This window comes from Ranitomeya variabilis, chromosome 6, assembly GCF_051348905.1.
Source record: "Ranitomeya variabilis isolate aRanVar5 chromosome 6, aRanVar5.hap1, whole genome shotgun sequence".
In the NCBI taxonomy this organism is placed as follows: Eukaryota; Metazoa; Chordata; class Amphibia; order Anura; family Dendrobatidae; genus Ranitomeya; species Ranitomeya variabilis.
The window spans coordinates 440225687-440249887 of NC_135237.1; the positions used below are offsets into that span (position 1 = coordinate 440225687).

The 24201-nt window shown below is 43.7% G+C and overlaps 1 protein-coding gene across 1 annotated transcript in view; it reads left to right on the top strand.

Moving 5' to 3' along the window:
* MEP1B (meprin A subunit beta) overlaps nt 1–24201 on the top strand; it is an 85049-nt gene that overhangs the window by 21157 nt on the left and 39691 nt on the right. Inside the window, exons 5-7 of the mRNA XM_077270411.1 lie at nt 16398–16476; nt 19028–19145; nt 21675–21853. Coding sequence (XP_077126526.1) covers nt 16398–16476; nt 19028–19145; nt 21675–21853 — 376 coding nt within the window. The remainder of the gene's footprint in view (nt 1–16397; nt 16477–19027; nt 19146–21674; nt 21854–24201) is intronic.

Below are 24201 nucleotides of genomic sequence, written 5' to 3' on the forward strand. Positions count from 1 at the left end.
TCATTACGTGTTCATAGACACCAAACATGTCTAGATTCTTTTTTATCTAAGTGGTGAAAAAAAATCCAAAGTTTGGTAAAAATAAATAAATAAATAAATAAATAAATAAATAAATGGTGCCATTTTCCGAGACCTGTAGTGTCTCCATTTTTCGTGATCTCGGGTTGGGTGAGTGCTTATTTTTTACACGCCGAGCTGACATTTTTATTGATAACATTTTGTTGTAGATACAATCTTTTGATCGCTCGTTATTGCATTTTATTGCAATGTAGCAGCGACCCAAAAAACGTAATTCCGATGTTTTGAATTTTTTTCTCGTTACGCCGTTTAGCGATTGGGTTAATTCTTTTTTTATATTGATAGATCAGGAGATTCTGAATGCGGCGGTATCAAATATGGATATATTTGATTTTTTATTGCTTTATTTTGAATGGGGCAGTTGTCTGATCGGCTCTGCTACATACAGGTGATGATCAGATCACCTGTGTGTAGCAGAAATGCTCACTTGCTATGAGCGCCGATCACTGGGCGACACTCATAGCAAAGACAACCATAGATGACTGATGGAGACCTCTGGTCATCATGCCGACCCATCGGTGACCCATGATCATGTGACGGGGTCACTGATGGGTGGGATTAGGGAAGTGCTTCCAGGAAGCGCAAGTTAAATGTTGCTGTCAAAGATTGACAGCGGCATTTAACTAGTTAACAACCGCAGGTGTCAATTACCGAGAGGTACAGTAAAGGATCGAACGACAAAAGAAGCTGCACATCTGGTGCTGGTCGGACCTGAAATATAAAAGACTTTATCCGATCTAGCAGTGGGGAACCTCAAATCATTTGTTGTTATTCTTTGTGTAAAGGTCTCCTTTTAATAATTTTATAATTTTACAATGTAATTATCATAACTCCATTAACCCCTTTCTGACATCCGACATACTATCCCATCCATGTGGGCTGGACCCGTCTGACCATGGACGGGATAGTACGTCATAGGCGATCAGCCGCACTCACTGGGGGAGCGCGGCCGATCGCGGCGGTGTGTCTGGTGATTCTCACAGCTGACACCCGGCACTAAGTGCCAGGAGCAGTAACGGACAGCTCCCGGCATTTTAACCCCAGAACACTGCGATCAAACAAGATCGCAGCGTTCCGGTGCCATAGAGAAGCATCGCGCAGGGAGGGGGCTCCCTGCGTGCTTCCCTCAGACCCTCAGAACAACGCGATTACATCGCGTTGTTCTGAGGTTCTCCCTGACAGCAGATCCCCAGATCCAAGATGGCCACGGGTCCTGCAGGGAGGTGGCTTGTCAGTGCCTGCTGAGAGCAGGATCTGAGGAGCCTCCCTCACTGCCTGTCAGATCGCTGATCTGACAGAGTGCTGTGCAAAGTGTCAGATCAGCGATCTGACTTTATACAGTGATGTCTCACCCTGGGAGTAAAAAAAAAAAATGATACTGTGTAAAAATATTTTTTTAAAAATTCGTAAATAAAGCAAAATAAGTATTATTCCAATAAATACATTTCTTTATGTACAGTATATACTCGAGTATAAGCCGAGATTTTCAGCCCATTTTTTTGGGCTTAAAGTGACTCTCTGGGCTTATACTCGAGTAATTGTCGGCGGGGGGATCGGCGGGGGAGGGGGAGCGGTGCTGTGACATACTCACCTGCTCCTGGCACAGTCCCTGCATGTCCCATGGTCTCCGGGCAGCTCTTCCTGTTTTCAGTGTTCACGTGGTACCGCTCATTAAAGTAATGAATATGGACGCATATTCATTACTGTAATGAGCGGTATGTGACCGCTGAACATAGGAAGATGCTGCCGGCTCCAGGATACCATCTAACAGTGAGACGCTGCCAGGGACCGCGCCGGGAGCAGGTGAGTATGATGGGGGAGGTGAGCATTGCGCGATATTCACCTGACCCCGTTCCACTGTTGCGCGCTGCTCTGTCTTCCATCCTCTGCACTTACTGTTCAGGTTAGAGGGCGCGATGATGCAATTAGTGTGCGTGCCACCCTCTGCCTGGACAGTCAGTGCGGAGGATGGAAGACAGAGCGGCGCGTGGAACGAGGAAGGTGACTATCGCAAGTGCCGGGGGCCTGAGCGAAGAGAGGTGAGTATGTGATTTTTTTTATTTTAATCGCAGCAACAGCATATGGGGCATAATGTGTGGAGCATCTTATGGGGCATAATGTATTGAGCATCTTATGGGGCCATAATGTATGGAGCATCTTATGGGGCCATAATGTATGGAGCATCTTATGGGGCCATAATGTATGGAGCATCTTATGGGCCATAATGTATGGAGCATCTTATGGGCCATAATGTATGGAGCATCTTATGGGACATAATGTATGGAGCATCTTATGGGACATAATGTATGGAGCATCTTATGGGGCCATAATGTATGGAGCATCTTATGGAGCCATAATGTATGGAGCATCTTATGGGGCCTTCAACCTATATGCAGCATTGTATGGGGCAAATGTTTCTATGGAGCATCTTGTGAGGCCATAATGTATGGAGCATCTTATGGGGCCATAATGTATGGAGCATCTTATGGGCCATAATGTATGGAGCATCTTTTGGGGCCATAATGTATGGAGCATCTTATGGGGCCATAATGTATGGAGCATCTTATGGGGCATAATGTATGGAGCATCTCGTGGGGCCATAATGTATGGAGCATCTTATGTGGCCATAATGTATGGAGCATTTTATGGGCCATAATGTATGGAGCATCTTTTGGGGCCATAATGTATGGAGCATCTTATGGGGCCATAATGTATGGAGCATCTTATGGGCCATAATGTATGGAGCATCTTTTGGGGCCATAATGTGTGGAACATCTCATGGGGCATAATGTGTGGAGCATCTCATGGGGCATAATGTGTGGAGCATCTTATGGGCCATAATGTATGGAGCATCTTATGGGCCATAATGTATGGAGCATCTTATGGGGCCATAATGTATGGTGCATCTTATGGGCCATAATGTATGGAGCATCTTATGGGGCCATAATATATGGAGCATCTTATGGGGCATAATATGTGGAGCATCTTATGGGGCCATAATGTGTGGAGCATCTCATGGGGCATAATGTGTGGAGCATCTCATGGGGCATAATGTGTGGAGCATCTTATGGGGCATAATGTGTGGAGCATCTTATGGGGCATAATGTGTGGAGCATCTTATGAGGCCATCAACCTTTATGCAGCATTGTATGGGGCAAATGTTTCTATGGAGCATCTCATTGGGCCATTATTAACCTTTGTGCAGCATTATATGGGGCATATTTTAATATGGAGCATTATATGGGGCGTATTTTCTATGGAGCATCTTATGCTGCCCATCATGAACTGTATGGAGCATTATATGGGGCTCCTGATTCAATATGGATATTCAAAAACACTTAACCTACTGATGCCTCAATTAATTTTACTTTTATTGGTATCTATTTTTATTTTTTGACATTTACCGGTAGCTGCTGCATTTTCCACCCTAGGCTTATACTCGAGTCAATAAGTTTTCCCAGTTTTTTGTGGCAAAATTAGGGGGGTCGGCTTATACTCGGGTCGGCTTATACTCGAGTATATAAGGTAAATAAAAAAAACAATAAAAGTACACATATTTAGTATCACCACGTCCATAACGACCCGACCTATAAAACTGTCCTACTAGTTAACCCCTTCAGTGAACACCGTAAAAAAATAAATAAAAAACGAGGCAAAAAACAACGCTTTATTATCATACTGCTGAACACGTGGAATAACACGTGATCAAAAAGACGGCTATAAATAAACATGGTACCGCTGAAAACGTCTTCTTGTCCCGCAAAAACAAGCCGCCATACTGCATCATCAGTATAAAAAAAAAGTTATAGCCCTCAGAATAAAGCGATGCAAAAATAATTATTTTTTATATAAAATAGTTTTTTTTGTATTAAAGCGCCAAAACATTAAAAAAATATAAATGAGGTATCGCTGTAATCGCACTGATCTGAAGAATAAACCTGCTTTATCAATTTTACCACACGCGGAATGGTATAATCTCCCCACCCAAAAGAAATTCATGAATTGCTTGTTTTTGTTCACTCTGCCTCCCAAAAATCGTAGTAAAAAGCAATCAAAAAATGTCTTGTGCCTGGAAATGGTACCAATAAAAACGTTAACTCTTCCTTCAAAAAACAAGACCTCACATGACTCTGTGGGCCAAAATATGGAAAAATTATAGCTCTCAAAATGTGATGATGCAAAAACTATTTTCTGCAATAAAAAGCGTCTTTTAGCGTGTGACAGCTGCCAAACGTAAAAACCCTCTATAAATAGTAAATCAAACCCCCCTTTATCACCCCATTAGTTAGTGAAAAATAATAAAATAAAAAAATCTATTTCCATTTTCCCATTAGGGTTAGGGTTAGGGTTGGGGCTAAAGTTAGGGTTAGGTTTTAGGCTAAAGTTTAGGGTTGGGGCTAAAGTTAGGGTTAGGGTTGGGGCTAAAGTTAGGGTTAGGGTTGGGGCTAAAGTTAGGGTTAGGGTTGTCACGAAAGTTAGGGTTAGAATTTGAATTAGGGTTGGGATTAGGGTTAGGGTTGGAATTAGAGTTAGGGGTGTGTTAGAGTTAGGTTTGTGGTTAGGGTTATGGTTAGGGCTGGGATAAGGGTTAGGGGTGTGTTGGGGTTGGAGTTGGAATTGGGGGGTTTCCAATGTTTAGGCACATCAGGGGTTCGCCAAACGCGACATGGCGTCCAATCTCAATTCCAGGCAATTTTCGTTTGAAAAAGTCAAACGGCACTCCTTCCCTTCTGAGCTCTGCCATGAGCCCAAACAGTGGTTCCCCCCCACATGTTGGGAATCAGCGTACTCATAAAAAATTGTACAACTTTTGGGGGGGTCCACGGTCTCTCTAAGTGCTTCCAGGAAGACTCCACTCACAGGAGCTTCCAATACAGACCTGACCTCTTCCAGAACCTCCAGTACAGACCACTCAGATCCAAACACTCTCAAACATGTAACCCACACCCTGGTCACATTATGAAGCTCTAACTATCCCCACTGGTGGGAGGTGTGTGTGTGGCTAGTTCGACCCGCCCAGCTCTCAGAACTAGCCCTGCCAACTTCCCTATAAAAACAACATAATTACTTGTGGGACTACAGGTCCCAGAACAGCCTTACTTCAGGCTGGCAGTGCAGAGTGTCTTCCTCTGCGACACACATACCGGCCATGCACAATAATGCTGGACTTTGTCTCATCACCATGCATTCCTATGACCTCAATATGTCTCCATGCGTATTCTGGGAAGACCATGCAGCGCCCCCTGCCTGTAACAGAGGTCACTGCATCATAGGGGTTAATAAATAACTAGATCCTAGACAGTATAAAAAAAGAAGTTTGTCAGTGAAGAACAGGAATCTAGACTCCTTGACTGCTGTCTAAGGACATATTTTGTTTTCCTTCGCTCTTGCTATCTAAAATTATCTTTTAATTGAATACAGACAGTATTCTTAGAATAATATACTAATATCCACCACATTTATTAGAACTGCAATTTCAAACCAGGCGTAACGCATTTCTTGCTGGATTAAAATGCGCTAAATTTAGAAGTGCGGTACGCAATAAATTTGGCGCATTTTGAATTAAATCTATGCTAGCGTGCAGAATACAAACTTTGCACTGTATTCTTGCATGTATTAATTAGCAACAATTATTGATGCAATTGACACTAAAACTTTGCAGAGATGAATTTCTAAATATCCCCCAGTCCCGGTCAGACTCCTCTCACCCAGCCAAACCGGATCTCACATTTTGCACGGACGAGGGGCAGTACCCCGAAACACAGTGTCTGCGAATTGAGATTCTGGTTTTGGCTTTTATCCTAAGTCATGTGACAAGGCTCTTTAAAGGGTCAACATTGACTTTTAGGATTGCTGCTTCCTAAAAGTGGCACTAGAGTTCTAGTCCTCTTCCTCTCTGAAGAAACAATTTACCATATTTTTCGGATTATAGGACACACCCCAAATTTTGAGGAGAAAAATAGGAAAATATTTTTTTTTAATAAAATGGTGGTGCTTCTTATAATCCATACGTCTTATTGCTTACCAGGGATGGTGGCTGCGGTGAAGCGGGGTGCCATGGTTGCTGCTGGAGGAGGCAGGAATGGGGTGATGCTTCAGGCTGGGATGATGGGGTTTTCCAATGTGCGGCGCGCCGCTTTGGGTGTCTGGTCATGTGCTGGTGTCCGGTGCTGCTGCTTGTGTCTGGTGCTGCGGGGTGCCCGGCGGTGCTGTGGGGGTGTCCGGCGCTGTTTTGGGTGTCTCCGGTGCTGCTATGGGTGTCTCCACTGCTGTGCGGGGCTCTGACAACATTTTGTGAAAGGCCAGAGCCCCCCCGCAGTTCCATGGTTTCCTGTGTGGTGGACTCCGGGAAAATGGCCGCCAGGGGGCTGCGCATGCGCAGATGGAGATTTTGGCACTGAGATCTCATCTCCTGAGATCTTTATGCCGAGATCTCCATCTGCGCATGCGCCGCCCTCCAGCGGCCATTTTCCCGGAGTCCACCGCACAGGAAACCATGGGACTGCGGGGGGCTCTGGCCTTTCACAAAATGTCGGCAGAGCCCCGCACAGCACCTGAGACACCCACAGCAGCATCGGACACCACGCAGCACCGGACACCGCCTCATCCCAGCCTGTGACCTGCAGCAACGGTACCAGTAAGGTATATCCACATTATAAGATGTACCCCCATTTTCCCCAAAAATTTTGGGGAAAAAAGTGCATCTTATAATCAGAAAAATACGGTAAATATCTCCCTAAAATGTTAGTTTCCCAACAACTGAGTTCTTATAATCCACCTGTAGTCATTTTATGGAGTTATACTCTACATCTTCTAAAAGGCTTTTCATATTGAACAGGATAATAAAACTTCAAGAATTCATTGTGATTCACAACTAAAGCTGCAGCGACATTTTGGATAGCAGTTGGTCAAGTATGCATGTGTTTTACATATAGAAGAAAGAATAAGCCCCTGCTAGAAATCTCTGGCATCAGCTTATCTCCTGCATGGACTGGAGACAGAATTCCCTACCTTTCTTTTTCCTGAAATCTGCTTTTGGTGGAGAGTTGCGAAAGTCCATTTACATTAGTTTGAGCTATTTGAGTAATTTAATTTGTAAAGTTAAAGTTAATTAAACATCAATCTATGGTTCAAATAATACATCCAACATAATATAATATTATATACTGTAATAAAGAATTGTAAAACAAATCATCACTTTAAAGAGAACCTGTCAGCACGATTTGGTGACGAAATACACTTTGTTGATCTTCTTCAGTCACCATTTGAAATTTTATGCTAGATTTCGTTACATAGGGGCCGAACTGTATTCTGGGTCTTCTCCTCCCTGTCTGTGATTCCGCAGCCCCTCTGCCTATCTCCAGTACTTGAATGACAGAGGGATTGCGTGGTCACAGACAGGAAGGAGAAGACTCAGTGTACAGTCCAGCCCTTGTGTACCGAAGTCTAATTAGCAGAAAACACCGGATTACGTACCGGTAATGCTCTTTTATAGAGCCACGACAGCACCCACTGAGAGAGGGGATCCGCCCCTAGGAACAGGAAACCCTACGGAGAGATAAAAGGGGCGGTCCCCCTCGCTCCCACAGTTTGGGTTACAGAGATTGCGAGGAACCGCCCAACAGTTTTAGTAGGTAATTCTTATACCATCATTTATCTTAACGTAATTACGTATATTTACAAGAACCAATCACCCTTAACAGTGCTTATATGCAAATTAATATATATAAGGGAGGGAAGTGAAGGGGTGCTGACATGGCTCTATAAAAGAGCATTACCGGTACGTAATCCGGTGTTTTCTCTTCGCCACGACAGCACCCACTGAGAGACTTTCAGAGATAGTTATTTGGGGGGGATTATCGTGTTAAGAACTGATCTACCGAAACACAAGTCAGTGGAGGCAGATAAATCTAGTCTATAGTGACTATAGAAGGTAGTAGGAGAAGACCAGGTTGCGGCCTTACATATGAGTTCTATTGGAACCTCTGCTCGTTCAGCCCAGGATGAAGCCATCGCCCGGGTGGAATGTGCCTTCACAGCCTCAGGTGGATCCTCCCCTTTAGACGAATAGGCCAGGTATATCGTTTCCCGAATCCATCGGGATAATGTGCCTTTTGTAACACCAGCTCCTTTCCTTTGACCCTGGAAGGAAACAAAGAGAGCCCTGCTCTTCCTCCAGGGACTAGTCCTGTCTAGATAAGTTATTACAGCCCTTCTCACATCTAAAGTATGGTACTTTTCTTCTTCCTGATTTGTAGGGTTATTATAGAAGGTAGGAAGAAGAATTTCTTGAGATCTATGGAATTTAGTACACATTTTAGGTAGGTAGGAAGGGTCTGTTTTCAGGACAATTCTATCTGGAAATATTGACATAAAGGGAGGATCTACTGATAGTGCCTGCATGTCACTTAGGGTACCTTCACACTGGTCGATTCTGCTACGATTACGACGCATTTGCGTCATATTCGACATCGCAGTACGAGCTCGTAGCCAGCGGTCACACTCTACGATGTTAACGCTTTTTCTGACGTAGTTGCGATGTGAACGTCACGCGTCGCAATCGTACGCTACCCTTCACACCGCCATAGTCCTACGACTCCGAGCGTGACGTATTACCAGCATGGGCGTGCTAAAACGTCACGCCCAATCAGGAGACAGGTATGCGGAAGCCCAACCCACGTAGTCGCATTACGAGCTCGTATGACCGCCGTCACATACTACGATTTCGACCGCCACAGCGGGACATTTACGACGAAAGAAAGTTCTGCTCTTTCTTTCACATCGTACGATGCTGGGCTGCGTCGCAAATCGTAACGCCATGTCACACTTTGCAACCTCGGAACGAGGACGGATAAACGTCACAAATCGAACGCTCGTTCAGACTTTGATTGCACAGTGTGAAGGGGCCCTTACTCTTCTTGCCGATACTAAAGCGACAAGAAGAGCAGTCTTGAGGGAAACGTGTTTAATGTGAGCCGAGTGTAGAGGCTCGAAAGGGTGATTTGTCAAGGCTTCAAGGACTAAATTAACATCCCAAGGAGGTAAGCGGGGAATTTGAACTGGTTCTGATCTTTGGCAGGCTGAAATAAATCTGGCTATCCACCTATCACCCGCAACGTTGTGACTATACAGGGCCCCTAGTGCAGAGACTTGTACCTTTAAGGTACTAACTGAAAGGCCTAAATCACGTCCTTTCTGGAGAAACTCTAAAATAGTAGAGACTGGAATTTCATTCGACAGGGCCGATGGATAGAGGCTTAGGAATTTTCTCCACACTCTTACATAGATAGATGTAGTGGATTTTTTCCTACTTAATAATAAGGTATTGATCACGTTATCAGAGAAGCCTCTTAATTTTAACAGCTGCCTCTCAAATTCCAGGCTGTCAATCGTAGACCCTTCACCTGAGGGTGGTTGAAGGGTCCCTGGAAGAGAAGATCCTGATCCTCTGGGAGAATCCATGGATCTGAGAAGGACATGGCTCTGAGCAGGGAGAACCATGGTCTCTTTGGCCAAAACGGAGCAATAAGGATTATATTCGCTCTGTCCTCCCTTATCTTCCTGATCACTGTTGGAAGAAGTATCAGCGGAGGAAAGGCATATGCCTTCTGAAATGTCCATGGAACCTGGAGAGCATCGAGAATATTGGGATTGTCGGTTCGGAACATTGAAGCGAATCTTTTTAACTGCCTGTTGTCTCTCGTAGCGAAGAGATCTACTTCGGGTATGCCCCATTTCATGGCTATCATTTTGAAAATCCGATGATTTAGAACCCACTCGCCCTGGTGGAGGGTATGACGACTGAGGAAGTCTGCTTTTGAGTTGTCCACTCCTCTGACATGAAGCGCTGATAGGGACGGAAGATGTTCTTCGGCCATAGTTAGGATGTCTTCGGCTATAGACATGAGAGAGCCTGATCTTGTTCCTCCTTGATGATTGATATAAGCTACTGAAGTCATGTTGTCTGATAGAATTCTGGTATGTGTTCCGTGTAGCTGCGGAAGGAATTCACATAGGGCATGATAGATAGCTTTTAGCTCTCTTTTATTAGATGAGTCGTCTGACTCCGCAATTGACCATAGTCCTTGGACTAACTGGTCTCCTAAGTGTGCTCCCCAACCACTAGGACTGGCGTCCGTAAATATTGTGTTCGAGGGTTTAATTACCCAGGGAACTCCGGTAACCAGATGATTTGGTTCTAGCCACCAGTTTAGAGATTGCATTACTTCACTAGAAAGGGAGATTTTACCGTCCAACTGCCCTTGTAATTTTACCTCTTCATGTAAAATTGTATACTGTAAACGCCTCGAATGGAACTGAGCCCAAGGTACAGCTGGGATACACGATGTGAAGGAGCCAAGAAGGGACATGCCTTCCCGCAAGGAAATTAAAGGTTTATTTATTACCGACTGGACCTTATTTCTAACCGTTATTTGTTTAGTTTTTGGGAGAAAACATCTCTGGCTTATAGAGTCTAATATAATCCCCAGAAATGTTTGCCGAGTTGTTGGGAATAGCCTAGATTTTTCCCAATTTATTAGCCACCCTAATCTCTGTAGAGTTGAAATCATATCACTCAATCGTTGCCGACATTGAGAAGGGGAATTTCCCACTACCAAAAGGTCGTCTAGGTATGGGATTATTAGGGTGTCTTTTAATCTTAGATATGACATAACCTCCGACATTAGTTTAGTGAATACTCTTGGGGCTATTGATAGTCCAAAGGGCATTGCTGTATACTGAAAGTGCCGAATACATCCCTTCAATACAATTGCCACGCGGAGATATTGTTGGTGTTCCATAAAGATTGGTAGATGATAATACGCATCTTTAAGGTCAAGAACCGTCATAAAGCAATGGGGAAACAGGAGTTTTATGGTGGATCGGATAGACTCCATTTTAAAGGTTTGATTTTCTAAGAAGGTGTTTAACTTTCTAAGGTTTATAATGGTTCTGAATGATCCATCCGGTTTTGGTATTAAAAATAAAGGGGAATAAAACCCTTTACCCTCCTGAAGTAATGGAACTTCCACCAAAACCCCCTTGGATAGAAGATTCATTACTTCTTGCTCCAACGCCTCCTGTTGCGATTGTGATTTTAATGAAGTCAATAGAAATGAGTCCGGAGGGACTCGGGAAAATTTTAATTTTAAGCCAGAGGTGACGAGATTATTTGCCCAACTATTTGATGTTATCTGCCGCCATTTATCTGAGAAGGAGGACAATCTACCTCCCACAGGTAGATCCGCTCTAACGGGGTTTGTCCTCAGGTTTGAAAGGGCGCTTCCCAAAGAATGCACCTCTTTGTTTGTTGTCTCTAGTGGCCCAGCGGTCTTGGTTCTTAAAATCTTTCCTCCTATTAAACACGGGCTTCCGGAACGCTCTCCTATAGGATGGAAGGTACTTAACATTAGGGAAGCCCTTCTTTCTCTCTCCCGCTTTGGTTAAGATCTCGTCCAGTTTAGTACCAAACAGGTACTCACCCTGACATGGGAGGCCACACAATTTGGATTTTGTCTGGGGATCACCCTTCCATCCTTTAAGCCACAGGGCTCTACGTGCTGCGTTCGTGAGGCCCGCAGACTTGGCTGCCAAGCGTATGGAGTCAGCAGATGAGTCCGCCAGGAAGGCTGTAGCCCCTCTGATCAGGGGTATAGAGGACATTAATTTGTCTCTAGAGAGACCGCTTTTTAGTCCTTCCTCCAAGTCATTCAGCCAGACTAGCATGGACCTGGCGGTGCATGTAGCCGATATTGCCGGCCTAAAGGCTCCCGTACATGACTCCCAGGCTCTTTTTAAAAGAGAGTCGGTTTTACGGTCCAGTGGGTCTTGCAATGAGCCCGAATCCTCCACAGGCAGTGAGGATTTTTTGGATGTGGATGCCACTGCTGCATCCACCTTCGGGGCTTTTGACCATGATGAGAATTCTTCATCATTGAAGGGATAACGCCTTTTTGAGGTTGGTGGTAAACCCCTTTGCCCCTGGCTTTCCCACTCTTTTTTGATTAGATCTTTTACCGCTGCTATTACAGGAAAGGAGGGCCTTTTCCTTTCTGACAGACCAGCGAACATAATATCTTGCTGCGTTCTAGGGACCTTAGAATCTTCAATGCCCATGGTGTTGCAAACGGATTTTACCAGGTTATCGATGCTATCGGTGGGAAAGCATGTATCTTGATCCTCATCTGAGGAAACGTATTCGCAGGAGATGTCAGAGTCTGCATTTTCTCTATCAGACGACTGGTCAGACATAGGGGAAACATACCCCTTTCTTCCCTTAGTACGCGGCTCTTTGTCAGAACCACGTAGGGCTCGTAATTCCTCCCTGATCATGACTCTAATGTCTTCTGATTTAACCGAGGCTTCTTCCCGTAAGGTAGAGTCAATACACGGTTTACAAAGCCTCTTTTTGTGACTATCCGGAAGGGGCTGGAGACATAACGCACACTGCCTGTGTTTCGTTTTTTCAGTCCTTTTGGCCTAGGGTGTATAGAGGGAGAGGGAACAATAATCAGCCTAATAGGGTAGATATACACTCACCCCAGTGAAGCTGTCTGTGGAGGTACCGGCTGATGAGGAGGAGACTGAGGCACAGGTTGAGGAATAGCTCGATCCGACTTGCTCTTCCTAGAAGATCCGCTCTGTTTAGAGCGGCTGGTGCTGGCATGGCTGCGTGGAGTGGATGCGGTGGCTTCAATAGAAGACATCACAGGGTCCTGCGCAGAATCCATAGTGGACGCCGGAGCGATATTGCCGGCGTCTTTTCACATGGGGGCCGCCATCTTCTTCCGGTTGTACCCGGAAGTGCTAATCACTTTCGGGTCGCGGCCATACTCTATGCGCCTGCGCTGCCACCGGTATCAGCGCAGGCGCCGTCCTCCTCCTCCATAACCCCGGAAGCTTACCTGAACTTCCGGGGGAATACACTGGGGCTCCACGCTGTCTATGCGCCCGCCGAGGACGGCGCGACGCTGACCGTACCACAGCGCTTGCTCCCGCAGACGATTCCGGATGGCACCTCGTGAGCCAGCAACCGCCCGTTCTGGCCTCACGGCGTCTGCCAGCAGAGGGGGGAAACTGAGCCAGGACCCCCGACGCTGCTTCCAGCTCTGGAGCCCTTGCCGTCCTCAAAGGTAAACTGCGCAAGCGGCATCCAGGCTGGGTATCCTCTTCTCCGTGGATTCCCGTAGGAACAGGAAACCAAACTGTGGGAGCGAGGGGGACCGCCCCTTTTATCTCTCCGTAGGATTTCCTGTTCCTAGGGGCGGATCCCCTCTCTCAGTGGGTGCTTCGAAGAGAAAACTTAAAATGCTGATTTAAGAGCAAAGTGTATTTCTTCCCTATTTCTTTAAATTGCATTATGAAATCATGCTGACAAGCTCTCTTTAAGGGGTTTTCTGGGCACAAAAAATATACTAATTACTAGTGATGAGTGAGTATACTCATTGCTCGGGTTTTCCAGAGCACGCTCGGGTGGTCTACGAGTATTTGTTAGTGATCGGAGATTTAGTTTTCGTCGCTGCAGCTGAATGATTTACAGCTGCTAGACAGCTTGATTACATGTGGGGATTCCCTAGCAACCAGGCAACCCCTACATGTACTCAGGCTGGCTAGCAGCAGTAAATCATGCAGCTGTATCTACAAAAACTAAATCTCTGAGCACTTGTGAGGATAGCGAGGAGGAGCTGGTGATCCACAGTGTCAAATGCTGCAGAGAGATCCAGGAGAATCAGCAGGGAGCAATGACCTTTGGATTTAGCTGTTATTAGATCATTAGAGACTTTAGTGAACGCAGTTTCAGTGGAGTGGAAACCAGATTGTAAGGGGTCGAGAAGAGAGTTATCCGAGAGATAGCAGATTAGACAGGAGTGGACCAAGCGTTCCAGGAGTTTAGAGATGAAGGAAAGGTTAGAGACAGGTCTGTAGTTAGCAGTGCAGTTCTGGTCCAGGGATGGCTTTTTAAGTGAAGGGATTATGATTGCATGTTTAAATGAGGAGGTAAAGATACCTGAAGAAAGAGAGAGGTTAAATATTTTAGTCAGGTGAGTGGTGACCACTGGGGAGAGTGACCCCATTCCTTCACATCTCCTGCAGTCTCTGTTGCAGGTTGTAGGCCGAGCAGAAGCTAGGAGCTTGGAAACTTCTTCTTCTGAAACAGGCTCAAAGATGTGTAATGAGCTTGAGGTGTGGCAGGGAAAGGAATCCAGGCACTGAGGAGCTTGGGCTAAGATATCCTGATGGATGTGGTTGATTTTGTCAAGGAAATAAGTAGCCAGATCCTCACCGCTGAGGTTGGTGATGGGGGCCTGTACTTTAGGTTTCAGGAGGGAGTTTAAGGTTTCAAAAAGTCATTTTGAGTTGTTGGATAGTGAGGTGATGAGGGTGGTGAAGTAGGATTGTTTGGCTTCTGCTAAGAGAGATTTTCTCCATTGCCTCTTTGCACACCTTGAGCAGCGCTGAAGAAAGTGTTTGCATAGTATGCCAGGGCTGCCGTTGTCTGTGTCGGGTCTTTCTGTGTGTAGAAGGTGCTGCTTCGTCTAGGGCATTCTTCAGTGTATTATTGAAGTGTGACAATGCTAAGTCTGGACAGGAGAGGGAGGAGATGGGGGCTAAAGATGTGTGGAGATTGTCCATAAGCTGCTAGGTATTAATAGAATGTGTATTCTGATAAGTGTTGTAAGTGTGGGTGTCCCGGGTGAGGAGACAATTCTTGACAGAGTAGGAAAGAAGGTTGTGGTCCGAGAGTGGGAGAGGGGAGTTAGTAAAGTCATGCAGTGAGCCAGGACACCGGGATAAATAACATAGGGTGTAAACACTGTTCTAGATTAAAAAAAAAAAAAAGAATAAAAGCCCTCACACCAGTAACAAGGTGTACCCAATCGGGATGGTCTTAACCTCTAATATTAAAACCTTACCATGTGTCAAAAATTACCTCAATGTGAATAAGGCCTGAGCAGGACTGGGGCCAGTCTGTAGACGCCCAGCCATTGGAAGCTATATAACTATAATGCTCAGTTCAAAGAAAGGGTGACCATACCCTTACTTGCACTGAGTGGAAGAAACTAAAGAAAAACCAAAAGAAATGAACTGGAGTATGTTGGTATACATGCAACGTGTAGGAGCATGTTAACACTGGCCAATAAACAGACAATACCTAAGAAGCAAAACAAACATATACCCTGTGGTAGGTAAAAAGCAATGGTACATATAAATAACATAGGATACTTAGTAAACACAGTTTTTGATTAAAAAGAGTACCACAGGCTACACACCCATGACATCACTGTTCAGAGCACACTGCTCCTAGAGCTGCTGACTAATGTTGAGCGATACCGTCCGATGCTTGAAAGTATCGGTATCGGATAGTATCGGCTGATACCCGAAAAGTATCGGATATCGACGATACCGATACCCGATACCCGATACCAATATAAGTCAATGGGACACCAAGTATCGGAAGGTATCCTGATGGTTCCCAGGGTCTGAAGGAGAGGAAACTCTCCTTCAGGCCCTGGGATCCATATTACTGTGTAAAATAAAGAATTAAAATAAAAAATATTGATATACTCACCTCTCCGGAGGCCCCTGGACATCACTGCTGGTAACCGGCAGCCTTCTTTGCTTAAAATGAGCGCGTTTAGGGCCTTCCATGACGTCACGGCTTCTGATTGGTCGCGTGCAGCTCATGTGACCGCCACGTGACCAATCACAAGCCGCGACATCATTCTCAGGTCCTAAATTCCTAGAATGAGGAGTTTAGGGTCTGAGAATGACGTCACGGCTTGTGATTGGTCGCGTGGCGGTCACATGAGCGGCACACGACCAATCAGAAGCCGTGACGTCATGGAAGGCCCTAAACGCTCTCATTTTAAGCAAAGAAGGCTGCTGGTTACCAGCGGTGATGTCCAGGGGCCTCCGGAGAGGTGAGTATATCAATATTTTTTATTTTAATTCTTTATTTTACACAGTAATATGGATCCGATACTGATTCCCGATACCACAAAAGTATCGGATCTCGGTATCGGAATTCCGATACCGCAAGTATCGGCCGATACCCGATACTTGCGGTATCGGAATGCTCAACACTACTGCTGACCCTCAGTCAAAGCACTGATGTGAAATCTCTAGCTCTGTGATTTGAACAGACTGTACCAGGAAGGAAGGAGCTGGAGGTCACATGTGACAGCTCAGAAAATGAGCAGAATTTAAACAGCAAGTAAATTATTAAGTTTCTTCAATTCACTTAGGTTTACAATGCTTTAATAATCTGCATTGCCTTTACACCATTTATCTCATTATATTTCTGTTTTTATGCGCAGCCAAATGAAAAAAACTCAATAATTGGGGAGCAGTACCGATGGCCTATACCAGTTCCATATTACTTAGAGGACAGTTTGGGTAAGTTTATAAACACTACGGGAGATTTCATGCAGTTAACACCAGTATTGTTGTGTGCGAAGATGGCCACACAGCCCACTGGATTACCTATCATTTAAGGTACCGTTACACTAAGCGACGCTCCAGTGATATAGACAGCGATCCGACCTAAAACTAGATCGCTGGAGCGTCGCTGTTAGGTCGCTGTAGAGACGTCAAACACAGCAGCTCCAGAACGATGCAGGAGCGATCCAGTGACGTAACGGTGACTCACTTCTCGTTCACGCTCCATGTAAAAACATTGCTGACATCATTGCTTTTGCTGTCAAACATGACGATACACGCCGACCAAATAAAGTTCCAGACTTCTAGCTCCGACCAGCGATATAACAGCGGGATCCTGATCGCTGCTGCGTGTCAAACTCAACGAGATCGCTATCCAGGACGCTGCAACGTCACGGATCGTTGTCGTTCTCGTTGGAAAGTTGTTTAGTGTGAAGGTACCTTTACACTAGAAAGTTGTGTAAATTATAGCAGAAATATGATCTTTGCACACCAAAGCCCTGATAGATGTGCCAAACTCAGCAGGGGTTTCCTTCAAGACTGGTATAAAAATATGACGTGTCAGCCTTGCAGAATTTTCCCCCTTTGGCTTTGTTTGATGATTAATTTAAAAAAGTCAAGAAATGGTACATTGTTGATTTAAACAATGGACTTAGGTCTTTTTTCAACCTGTGCAACTATAACTATGTAACTAAACTAAACAGTTCTACAAATGTTATAGCTTTATTATTAACCAAATGAAATGAATAAATACACAGAATGCAATTTTAACTAGTACGATGCGAATCAACCATACATCATATCATGAGTAGAGAGCGAATTTGCTTTGGTTCCCTCTTATTTGGCAAGCTATAGCGCTTGCCGAATAAGCTGCAGAGGAAACCCGGCTTCCTGGATCGCGCTGGCTGATCAGCTGTCCGGCTCCGCAGCTGCATGTGTCGCGGCTGTGTGGTAGTCACAACAAACAGGCTCTCCATGCATGTGCTGTGACTGTGACTCTGCCGCGACACATGCAGCTGCGGCTCTGATCAGCCGATGTGATCCAGGAAGCCGGGTTTCCCCTGCAGCTTATTCAGCAAGCGCTATAGCTTGCCGAATAAGAGGGAACTCATCTCCAATCATGAGGCAAATACAGGATTCTTATAGAAGGTGTGTTGATGGCCATGACAGTGATGGTAAAATCAGCTATCTTCCATTCTATCCTCAACTTAATTTAAAGCACTCATCTTTTGTCTAAGGGTTAGTGACAGCATTTTTGTAATATACTTGGGGGTGGCTCAGTGGTTCATATATAGCATCTTTGATGATTAAGGGGATGGAAGTGAAATGTATTATTCTAGGTCTTGGGTGGCTAAGCGGTCAGTACTTAAAATTATATAACAAAATAACTTAATTTCATAGTTTAGGAAATGGAATGGGTTAATGGCGATGTTCTCAGTCATGCACTTGGCACTTATAATTACATTTTATATTCTTTATCAAATTATCACCGTGGATTTTAGCAACTGGAATCAATTTGATTGTATAAATACTTGGTGACTTTGATATGAGGAGGCATTGTCATGTTTGGGACAACCTCAGTGGTGAAGGTAAAGATTCTGTTGGAAAAGTTAAGCTTCCCCACAATCACACTATTACCCCTACAGAGTGGTTGGCCAGCTGTTAAAAAATCCTTACAACTTAATATGTCAAAATAAAGTAAGAAGCAATAGCCAATGGCCACTCCAGCACCAATGCTCCTGTGAGCACCTGCTAGACTTTGCATGGCAGGAGTGATGACATGCCAAACTGGTGTCCGCTCATGGCTGACTGCAATGATGGCAATAATTACAGCACAAAACGGCTGCAGCCTGCAGGTATTGCTGGTGCAATGTTAGCAGGGTACAGTGGAGGAGCATGGCTCCCATACTAACTAATAAGAACCCTGGAGGATTCTCACTAGGCCTCAGCCACTGCCTCACCCAACAGTCAATGGCAGATCAGGCAGGAGACATTGACTGAACAGTTGTTAGCAGCGGGTTAATCAGCGTGATGTCCACAACGAGCAACAGAGAATGTGTTAATTTATTAAGAATTAAGAACATCCAGCTTATAACATGAGAACAGGATCAATCTGGTTTCTGAGAGAGAGAGAGATCTGCTGTGACCTTCAGTTTCAGCTGCACACACTAGAATGTGTTCACAGGGAAGGGGAGGAGGAACATCCTGTCTGTAAATGAGGACTTTTTTTTTTTTTTTAACTTTGTTGACATGTGAACAATATGCATGCAGATATATAAATCACATCATACAAACAATAGTTGTTGCAATACATACAGATCAATATGCATTAGGCCAACAACAGCCCCTTTCGCTTTGTCACCCTACAACATGGATCCCTGAACTAAATATACAGAAAGTTGTTCAATCTCCTGAAAATGCCTCCAGGAGAAGGAATATTGGGCATAGAGGAGAAGTCTAGTATAAGGCCACATTCAGACATGTTGAAAATCTAAGAATTCTTTTTCAGACATAAACGCTAAAGCACTTGTACTGGAGGCTTTTGAACGTTACCGACTGAAATCATGTATAGAGTTTAAACCCTGGGAGGGAGAACCAAATTACATCTCCGTGTTCAAGGAAAGTGGGTATGAGCAAAGATAAGGTTTTAGCTGTATTGTTATCTTATAAACTTTATATTATTTATCATTCATATATTTTGTTATGAGACACAGTGAAGATTATCTGCAGAGGCTAAAAATGACACTGATTTAGCATTTGCCATTAATTTAGTGGATAGGTGACATGTGGTTTAGCTGGAATTCTTCTTAAATTATTCTTAAATTATTTACACGCTCACTAAACAGAATTCCAGCTGTTTAAAGGGAATGTATTACATATACTGTATACTGTGTATGGTACTGAGCAAGAGTTTTAGGGTTTGATTTGAAGGCAAAGCGTGGTCACACCAAAAAGTGATGTGATTGAAATTTCTTTTCCGCTCATTCACTTTGCATTTTGTTAACTGATAAAATTAAACTACTAACACTTCCATTTTGAAAATAATTCTTACTTTTCAGGTTTTTTTACACATCTGTTTAATAGTTTCAGGAAACGCAGGCTGCAATCTAATGGTCCAATAGTAGAAATAGAGTTTTATTCTCCCATGTGCAAAAAAAGGCAACATTTAGGCTCCCAACTAGCCGTTGTCAAGCAATGTCATGGTGGATAACAGTTATGAGTTATTTGCATACGAACAGCATATAAATGATATAATTAGTTATATAAATAGAGATATACAGACTTCTTGCAATATGAATGCCTATAATAGCATCAATCAGTGATCATTTAATCAATGCCAACAAATAGTGAATAGTAAAAATCCATCATTTTATAGTGGATACTATCAAATATTAATGGCCATAACAGTGTCACAGGGTGGAGGATAATCATAATGAAACATCTCACTAATCAGAGGACGGGAACATAGCTCAAAAGCCTGCAGAATATAATTCAGAGGCACACCTGGAGGATCCGGCGCAGGGGAAGCACAGGTAGAATACATGGTGTGTGCATGTGCACTAGGGCACCGACCGCTGCGAGAGCCATGTTGGAGATTGGAATACCTTATGTCTTATCTGGACATATCTGGACATGCACATTTGGGCAAAAATAGTTAAATAGCCCTGATGGAAGTAGGAATGCCAAGAAAAAAATAAGAAAGTTATAGCTCTTATAAGAAAGGGAGGAATAAATGAAAGCACAAAAAGAAAAAAAATGCTGTTACAATTAGTAATTTTATTTCCCTTTTAATCTATCTTCTGTTTGTCAGGCTCATACTTCAGCAATGAATGTCCATATGATTTTGATATTAAAGAAGCACTCCCATCAACGTTTTGTCCTCTTAATATATTGCAATCATCATATTACTTTATATAGAACTGTGTACTTGCAATTGCTCATTTTGCCTTTCTACCCAGTTAATTCTTCTGTTTTCCATTAGGTCTATGACATCATTTGATTAAGAACTGACTAGCTGAATCCTTCTAAGCTCTCTATAGTATATAATGCCCCAAAGTTGTTGTGTGTGTGCCTTTAAGATGTAGCAGAGCTGTCCGCTACCTCATTAGGTTTTCACAATGTTCACATTTCCCTTTGCAGGTAATGTTCCTTAGAATTCAGCACAAATAAGTGGTTTATATATGCACAAAGTCATGTATTTATTAGATTCTGCAATCAGGAGGTTGTTAAGAGTTAACAAAGCAGCCCTGCTTTCCATATATGGACATAAGGTCACATGGTTAGACCACATGACCAGGTCCTTGGTTTAGCACTGTTAGAGAAGGAGACATTTTGTGTACCAGTGTGCTGCTCAGAAAAACTGAAGGAACAGGTAGGAAACCAGAAGAACTCCTGTGAAAGAGAAACCGCAGCCTCAGCTCGGATAGCTGTGCGATAAGGACTGTGTATATAAGCAGACGTTGAGCCTCAGGAATCACTGCACCATTGTTATATCTGCATGACTATACTGGAAAGTAATGGTGATTGCTGCAATGGAATTGAATCTTTGTTAAATCCTCATTTATCTGGATGTACATGTGTATTCGTGCAACAAGTACATTTTATCAGTAGCCTCTCTGGCCTCTCTGTTTTCTGGACTATTTTGAGTGCACCACATTACATCACACTACCAGGATCAGAGATTAATTATGGATCGTGACCTATGGCGTAGAAGTGCATCATGGCATTCCATATAGAAACAGGAAACAGGAAGTGTATTTTCCCTGTATGAGTCAAAGGGAGCAACTGGGTCAGGAGTTGAAGAAAGGAATGAAAGATTCAGGGGAAATAGACTTCCTGTTTCTACATAGAGCAGAGAAAGTAGAAGAATGTACTGGGTAGAAAGACAAAATGAGCAATTGTAAGAACACAGTGCTGTATAATATGATGATTGCAATATATTAGGTGGATAAAAACTGATGTGAGTGCTTATTTAAAGAGTCAAGGCTGAAAGTCCTGTTACAAAATAACTTCATATTGAGACATAGGCTTTTTTTTTTTTTTCAAGAAACCACATTCTTAGTATAGGTTTTTACTTGTTTTCACTTATTTTATATATATTCTCTTCTCACGTAAAAATTAATATAGAGCTAAACACTTTTGTTTTTGCCCCGTAGATGTTGGTCATACATCGGAAACCGTCGAACTGGAAAGCAGCAACTTTCTCTTGGAAACAATTGTGACAGAATTGCTACAATTCAGCACGAGTTCCTCCATGCTCTGGGGTTCTGGCATGAGCAGTCACGTAGTGACAGGGACGATTACGTCATTATAATGTGGGACAGGATTCAGAGTCGTAAGATCGCATCTTGTTCATTGTAGTGTCAATGGTTTCTCAATGTCAACAGTTCTGTAACACAGTAAATTGCAAAGCTAGTCCTCAGATACAGAAAACTACAAGTATAGTTTATGATATTTGTTCCCCATCTTCTTTCCTAAGCCATATTGACAGACTTCCAAGAAAAATAGATATAAGCTGCTGAATGCTAAATAGCTCAAATGGTTCTTCAGTTCAAGGACCCTGTCTACAGAATCCTATATCTCTACTTATTAGATTAATGTAAGTTTGACCGCATGTGTCACGGCTCTGTTGTCTGATATCCCAGGGCTAGGGACTCCTTAGCAATCCCTAAAGCTAGGGGTGCCCTAGCTATCCCTGCTTTCTGGATTACTTCTAATGGTAAAGATGCCAGGTCCACATACCTTGCTGAGCTCCTAGATCAGCCTTAAACTGTCCCCTCCCTTGTGGATAAGTACACAACCCAGACTTACAAGGGAATACGTATGAGGATAACTGAAAATATCAATCATACAAATATGCACTCACAAACAGAGAGGAACACCGGCAAGTAAAGGAAAGGAAAAAAAACTAATTGGAGAGGATGAGGAATGCATACAGACAAAACATTAAGCAGGGCAGTATTAAGCTAACAATGGCAATTCTGAATGCCAGAGGTGAGTATATAATAGCAAAGGGGAGTAGCCAACACTGAACAGCTGAGACTGTCAAAGCTGGAAGAATTCAGCAGCTCTCAAGCTAAACAGTTTAACCCCTGCACTGCTAACAGAAACCTGCACCATTTAATATGATGGTGAAGTGTTTCTAAACCGTAGAGGAGCACATGAAATGAGACATTGCGGTTTTCTGGCCATGTTCTGTCTGGTAAACCCGTGGCAGCATGTCTCATATCTGACAACAGGAATGAAAGATCAAAAGTCTTTTGTTATTTTCTTTGGGCTGGGTTGTTCTGATCTTGTTGCTATGCACAGAACTTCTTCTCATCCCCCTTAAACTAGATTCGAGGATCATAATGATAATCACAGACATGTGTAAATGAGCCACAGTGCTGTGATCAGTCATTGATCAGCATACGACCCCCACGATCAGCAAGTGTGGCACATCCTTCCTGTACAGTTTCTATATATCATTTGATCCTTGTGTTGCTATTTATACAATCCTAACTATTATTATCATTATTTTTAGAGCACCATTGATTCCATGTTGTTGTACATGAGAAGGGTTACATACAAAATACAAATATAAATTACAGTAAACTAACAATGACAGACTGGTACAGAGGGGAAAGAACCCTGCCCTTGTGAGCTTACAGTCTACTGGATAATGGGGCAGGAGATAGTAGGTTTGGGGCGGCTGCAGTGGTGGTGATGTGGCAGTGGATTATTGCAGGCTGTAGAGAGGTGGCAGAGGCATTATTGCAGGATGTATGCTTTCTTGTAGAGATGTGTTTTCAAGTTCCATCTGAAAGTTCCAAAACTGGCAGATAATCGGACCTGTTAGGGCACAGAATTCCAGAGTATGGGGGATGTGCGGGAGACGTCTTGCAGGCGTTTGGGTGAGAAATGTATCAGTGTAGAGGAGGGAAGAAGGTCTTGAGAGGACCAAAAGTTATGTGTTGGAAGATGATGGGAGATTAGTTCGGAGATTTATGGAGGAGAACTGGATATGTTGGGGAACTGGGAGCCAATCAAGGGATTTGCAGATGGGAGAAGGGGAGGAATAGCGAGAAGAGGGGTGGATTAGTAATTCAGCAGTTCTATCTTATGCTCCAACTAGACTGCTTCTTTAAGGTTGGGTGATATTGAGTGTAACTGTAGATTTGTTTTTGGTGGTGTATGATTTTCTGAAAGGACGAATTTCCCGCCAAGAATAATAGTTATTACAGGGGGAACTCTCCTTTCAACCTCTATCGGGTTCTAATATTAACTAACGTTGAACTCGACTATCAATAATTAATATCTAGGGATGAGCGAATAGCTTTGGATAACTCCTTATCTCAATAGCTACAGCACTTACCGAACAGCTGCATCAGAAACCTGCATACCTGGAGCGCTCCTGATAATCAGCTGTTCAGTGCTGCAGCTGCATGTGTCGCGGCTGTGTGACAGTCATAACACATGCCACTCCATAAACCATTTAAGTCAGCAAAATAAAGGTAAACAGTCTTACAAATAGCCTTTGGCTCAGGCGGCATAGGGAAACAAATGTCCGTTCCTTCAGGCTCAGTCCTGAAGCCTTAACACACTGTGGAGGCTTGCCCCTCCACACACACAGACTCCTGTCTGTAGTGTCCGCTCTGGACACATGGGAATCTGTCCACCATGAAAGACTCCCACACTCACTCC